This window comes from Belonocnema kinseyi, chromosome 7 (assembly GCF_010883055.1).
Source record: "Belonocnema kinseyi isolate 2016_QV_RU_SX_M_011 chromosome 7, B_treatae_v1, whole genome shotgun sequence".
In the NCBI taxonomy this organism is placed as follows: Eukaryota; Metazoa; Arthropoda; class Insecta; order Hymenoptera; family Cynipidae; genus Belonocnema; species Belonocnema kinseyi.
The window spans coordinates 85,763,414-85,769,670 of record NC_046663.1 but is presented as its reverse complement, the minus strand read 5'-3'; the positions used below and the strand labels follow the sequence as shown (position 1 = coordinate 85,769,670).

The 6,257-nt window shown below is 29.1% G+C and overlaps 1 protein-coding gene across 1 annotated transcript in view; it reads left to right on the top strand.

Moving 5' to 3' along the window:
* The window catches only part of LOC117176539, a 62,966-nt gene that overhangs the window by 15,162 nt on the left and 41,547 nt on the right, over positions 1-6,257 (top strand). The window contains exon 6 of the mRNA XM_033366795.1: positions 362-594. Coding sequence (XP_033222686.1) covers positions 362-594 — 233 coding nt within the window. The remainder of the gene's footprint in view (positions 1-361; positions 595-6,257) is intronic.

Sequence of the window (6,257 nt, the reverse complement as noted above, 5' to 3'; positions counted from 1 at the left end):
ATCATCTAAAAATCGAGAGTGGAAAATGGTTAGTGCTAAAAATTTCCTACGTTTACATGGGAAATACATTGGAACCCCTTGTAAATATTCTGTAATCACTTAAAATCATTTAAAATACCTGGGGATATTTTTTTAAGACACTAGATGCCTCAAACCGTTAAAAATACTTTGCATTTTTTGAGAATCTATTGAATTTCTTTGAATTAATCTTTTAAAACCTCTCAAATTTTTTTTTAAATATCTGAAAAAAATTTTAAATAATTAGAAATCTCTCGAATACCTTGAAATTATAAAATTCCTATAAATTCCTTTAAATTGTTGAAAAAGATCAGGGTACTATGATCAGGATTTATGTTTCCAGGATTCTTGCCTACAGTCCAGAGCAATTACAATTCGTAGCAGAACTCAAAATGGTCGATAGAGACAACGGAAATATTTGGGTTCTTTCTACAAGATTTCAGAAATTTTTCCTGAAACAAGTTGATGCCCGGAAAATTAATATTCGAATTTTAAGAATACGCCCTGAACAACTTGCACAACAGCCATCATTGTACCGTGGACAAGTTGACCACCCAGCTATTTATTATAACAATACACTTAGACTTTAAAAAAAATTTCATCTATTTTTAAAAAAGGTACATGCTTTTATCAAAGCTTCGACGTTCAGATTATGCATTACTTTTTAAACAATAAGTTTGTCCATAAAAAGGCAATTTTAAATTTTAGATGTAAAGAATTTTATTATTTTTAAAATGTATTTACATCAAATGTTTTTCTAAATTTGTTCCACATTCAGTGAAATTCAAGAGCCTAATTACTCCTGCAATCGTAAGCAATCTCGTGCAATCGCATGCAATTCCTTGTAATCCACCCTTACAAAAAAATATGATAGAAAATTCAGAACAGATCTATAATGATTTTTCCAATATAAAGAAATTAGTATAGAAATAAATAATGTTAAAAAATTAAAAGAATAGATGAAAAACAGAGAAATTAAAAACTACAAATCCAAGGAATTTTATGGGATTTCCAATCCTTATAACTAATTCTGAAGTATATATTGGGATTTAAAGGAATTTAAAAATTTTGCACGATTTCGAAACTTTTCGAAGTATTTTAGAGAAATTCAAGATTCCCAAACATTTCCAAAAATTTTAAAGGTTTTAAAAGATTTCTAAACATTTTCGAGAATCCTAAAATATTTCAAAAATTTCAAGTGATTGTAAAGAAATTTTAAGGATATCCAAAGACTTGAATGGATTTCTGAAGGACTTTGAAAAATAAATAAAACAAAAGAAAATTTTTAGGGATTCCTCGTGATTGTAAAGGAATTCTACAACAGTTAAAGAATATGATTGAATCTCCAAGGATTTACAAGATTTCTAAGGATTTAAATGCCTTTCTTGAGAATTTAAATGAATAATTTTCATTTAATTAACATGATTTCGCATTATAACCAGAAAACTAAATTCTATAGAAAAAAATTTCAAGGATTCCTAGTAAATCTTAAGACTCTTAAAATGACTCAGATTTTCGCCAAAGCCATAATAAGTTTTCAAAAATGCAATTTTTAATATAATATTTTAAATGCCAAATCTAAATACAATTGTACCGGACGGAACAGCAAGATTTTTTTGAAAAATGTAATTGTTGTTTGTTTTTGTTATTGAAAGTTGAGTATTTTCGCGCCCGTAAAACGCGACACACTGGCTACTCTGCATGCCGGGCTGCAGTCACTACAGTAAACTTGAATTGTGCAGAATTGCTCTTTGTTAGTACTTCCGCACGTGTATGAGATTAGGGTTGATCTATAAATTGTTTCTTTGTAGTTTCTCTACTTTTTCATTAATTCTTTCAATTGTTTTTTTTTTATTCGAATGTTGATTATCCTATCATTGTTTTCTATATAGAATGATTTTTTATAAAGAATTACCTATAATTGCGAAAAAATGTTAGGAAAATCGTGATAGGCCTACGCACTCAGAAAAATGTCTAGATTAAACAAACATTTTTTTGACCACATATCGAACATAGAGTTTGTTTCATTGAAATACATTTTATTTTACTTAATACAATATTTTTTAATTCAATAGAATATTTTTTGACGTTATACTAAAGAAATAATTTGTTCGAATCAAATAAACGTTTTTCTAAAGATATTCTAATTTTCCTATAATATTTTTCGTAAGACCCATGCAATCTCATGCATTGTCTATAAAATCTAGTTCAAATCTATAAAATCCATTAAATCCTGAGCAACCTCATATAACATTTTTCAGTCCCATATATGGAATCTTTTACAATTCTGTGCAATTTTACAATCTTGCAATCAAGTGTACACCAAAAATCCGAGTAATAAAACCCTCGGTAAAATTTTCTTTATAGACCTAGCACTGATGTATTTTGATTTTATATTTAGAAAAAAGTTTCTTTACTAAATTCAAAAGTTAGAAAAGTAAAGGATATGGATTTGAAAGCCTCTACTATATTGAATATAGATTAATAATAAATAATATCCACATATACATATTTCCAAAATATAAGATTTCAAAATGTTAATGAATTTTTACCACCAGAAGTTATAATAAGATCCTTCTGCTTCATTAGGATAACTTTACAATTTTTGTTATCAGCGTCCATGTACCACCGATCTCCGATGACAAGCTCAGTTGAAAACAAGATACTCAGGAAATTGTACATTAATGATGACAAATATTATATTATTATTTCAAATATATAATTTTATGGAATGACTACATGATCTAGTTTGTCGAATTCAGTTAACTATATTAACAATTTTAGAAATCCTTATTTTAAAATGAAATTATTTCTCTAAATCTTTTGTTTTGTGCTCCAGATTTTTTACCGTTCTGTTTACTTTTTTATTTTATTTAGACAAATATATTATTTTATTGGGAGTTAAAGTTAAAAAAAAAAGTTTTAATTTTTATTTATTTCTAGTTTTCATCCAAAAATGTATTTTCTGTACCAAACTAATTCAACATAATGCATATGAAAGTTTTTTTCTCTATGCATGTTCATATTCATAAAGAATTAATTATTTCTATTAATTTGAAAAAACTGATTTTGGTTATTATGGCATTTGACTAAATTCAATTAAATTTCAAACTTTTTTATCTTTTCTATTTTTTTCATTCTTATAATAAATTTCATGTAATAGCAGACATTAGTTGTTGTAATTATAGATAAAACTTCTGAAATGATAATGTATGTACTATCAGAGATGATCTGGTACTATTACAAATGACTGATGCAGCCAGTCTTCTAAGGAGTTAGAACGGTTGCAGGAATCAGGCGCTTCGTCATGGGATTTTCCAATATAATTTAATAATTTAATATACTATTGAGTAAAATTAACGTTAAGATATTCATTTAGAATCTAAAACTACCGTAAAATTTTGGGTTTTATAAATTGTGACTTGCGACTTTAGACCTTATCTGTCACATTACCTTGGATAGGAGTAACAAGCTTTTGTAACGATTTGTGACGTAGGGAGGAGGATTTAACACAGAATGTAATATCATACAAACAAAATATAAATGTGAATTACAAGTTTTTGATATACTCGAAAAATCGAAAATTAGTGACTATTTTACAAGCAAAGAATCTAAATACAGACTTCACTATGTTTCCCCCATTCCCCTCTGTTCCCCTATTTAAATAATTTCTATTTTCTCCTTGTTTTCAAGAAATTTCCCCTGTTTCTCGTTTTTTTACATAAATGCGAACCAAATTAACAGAACCTAATAAAAAAATCAAACCATTTTTCGTTGAAAATGTATTAGTATATCATTACATTTTTATATGTAATAGTACACTATTACATTTTTGGTTGAAAATTCATCTCTTTTGGTTAAGAATTCTACTAATAAGTTCAAGATCACACTATTTTGTTTAAAATTTGTTTATTTACAAGAAAGATTTCGATTTTCCCTGATATGTGTTGTAGTACTCGAACAATTAAGCGACATTTTTTTATCTAAGGAAATCACTTTAATGGGGTGAAACGGTCCCTCAAATATAGGGGTTGTTTTAAAATTATGCTAAAAAATTTTTAATTCACAGGAAAAATGAGAAAAAAAGTATTGTGCACTTGAGATAAGAATAAAGTGGACGTGTTTCGCAATTTTTACTTTCTCGATCATGAGAGTGTAATATAATCGTCCAAACTTTCGATTCCTGGTTTTTAACGGATCTTTACGTTTTGGAACGCACAAAATCCGAAAATGATAAAATTTTGTCGGTGGCTATCTATATGTATGTATGAATGGATGTATGTATATATGTATGTATGTATGAATGGTTGTATGTATGTATTATGGCTGCATCTCTGCATGTATGCCTGCATGTCTGTCTGTATGTCTAACTGTATGTCTCTATGTATGTATGCCTGTATGTATGGCTGTATGTCTCTCTGTATGTCTGTCTGTATGTCTGTATGCCTGTCGCCACGCTGACTTTTGAAGGAATTGTCTAATCGATTCAGTCTTTGAAACCCTTCTTAAGGTATGTCTAACTGTATGTCTCTATGTATGTATGCCTGTATGTATGGCTGTATGTCTCTCTGTATGTCTGTCTGGATGTCTGTATGCCTGTCGCCACGCTGACTTTTGAAGGAATTGTCTAATCGATTCAGTCTTTGAAACCCTTCTTAAGGTTCCCAAAATGAAGGTTAAGTTCGTTAAGCAGATATTTCCAACCGAAATAAAAAAATTTTGAACATTTTCAAAATTAAATTTTTTTTCAAATTTTATAAATTTTTGTTAAAATTCTTATGAATTTGTAGACAACTTGCTAATTATTCAAATAAAAAGTTCGATTCCAACAATTAGATATAATATATATGTATTTCATAACTATTCTCATGAAGTTTCTTAATTAGACAAAAATTCAAAAAGTTGGATCAGTTTCAAAAATATGCAATTTTCTTTTGTGAGAGATCCATACGTTTAAAGCGTTATTTTTAGTAGATTTAAACAAGATTTACCAATTATCTTGATAAAGTTTTTCGAATGGACACAAAGTAATGAGCGCAAAGCGCGAGTTTCTTAATAAGAATGTAATCGTCAAGGCCGTAGGAGCTTTGAGAACCTTCTTTAAAAACAAATCAAAAAAAATTTCAGTTACAATTTATGGCTGTAATTCCTCGGAACTTTAAATCACAGTTTTCGATTTCAGTTATAATAATTATGATATTTGAAAAAACGTATAGTTAAAGTGTACGCATTGAACGCACGAAAACGAGCTGGAAGTGCGAGAACGTGCCCGCGCGCCCTGGGCGCGTCCAACTTAGGCGCGAAGCGCCGCGCACAACGAGAATGTGCCGGCGCTGCGGGCATATTTTTCTTAATTAATGGGGCAGTTACCACTAAACAATTTTATTTTGGGTCTATCATAATATATACTTTCCATACACAAAGAACATTGGGAAAATAGTTTTATAACCTAGGAAGTAAAATAGAGTCCATCCAACATAAATACAAAAATTACGCCGGGGTAAACCACCTCATAATTATGTATAAAATGGCAAAATAAGCCTTAAATCGAGCAACAAATCTGAAAAAACGTATAAAAAATCATTAAAATTATTAAAAAGTATACATATTTTATAGATGAAAATAATACGTTCTGGTAAAGTTTACAATGTTTTGAATTCTAGACAGTATATCGCAAATTTTTTCTTCATACTTTAAACAATAATGATATTCGTCAACACAGTGTTTAAAACAAAATGACTTCTTACACCACGAACATCCAATTACAGCTATATTCGTACAACCCAATATGTTACAATGTGTTTTACAAGAATAACCGAAGCTAAAGTCTACCGGATTTTCGAATTTATCTGGTTTTTCTGCAATATATGCGCTTTTATAACATGAATATTTAAAAAGATTAGTATACCTTGGCGAAATTAACTGATTACGCACCAAACACTAAATCTGAATAATATTATTCTTGATATGTAAATTGATATCGTAATTCATCAAAATAACAGATTCGGAAAAGTGACGCACATACATTTTTCCAAACTCTAAACACAAATACATCTAAGTGTTGCATTTTGCCTGTTGTCCCTGTTAGAATAATGTTCAAATTTACAATTTTATCGGAAAGTTAAAAATACATAAATACGCCCACCCTCTTTTTTGTGTGTAACGCGTATTTTCTTCGGATTTTTTTACTCAATTCTACACTTATTTTTCAACGTTATAAATAATGAGGGGGGGGGGGG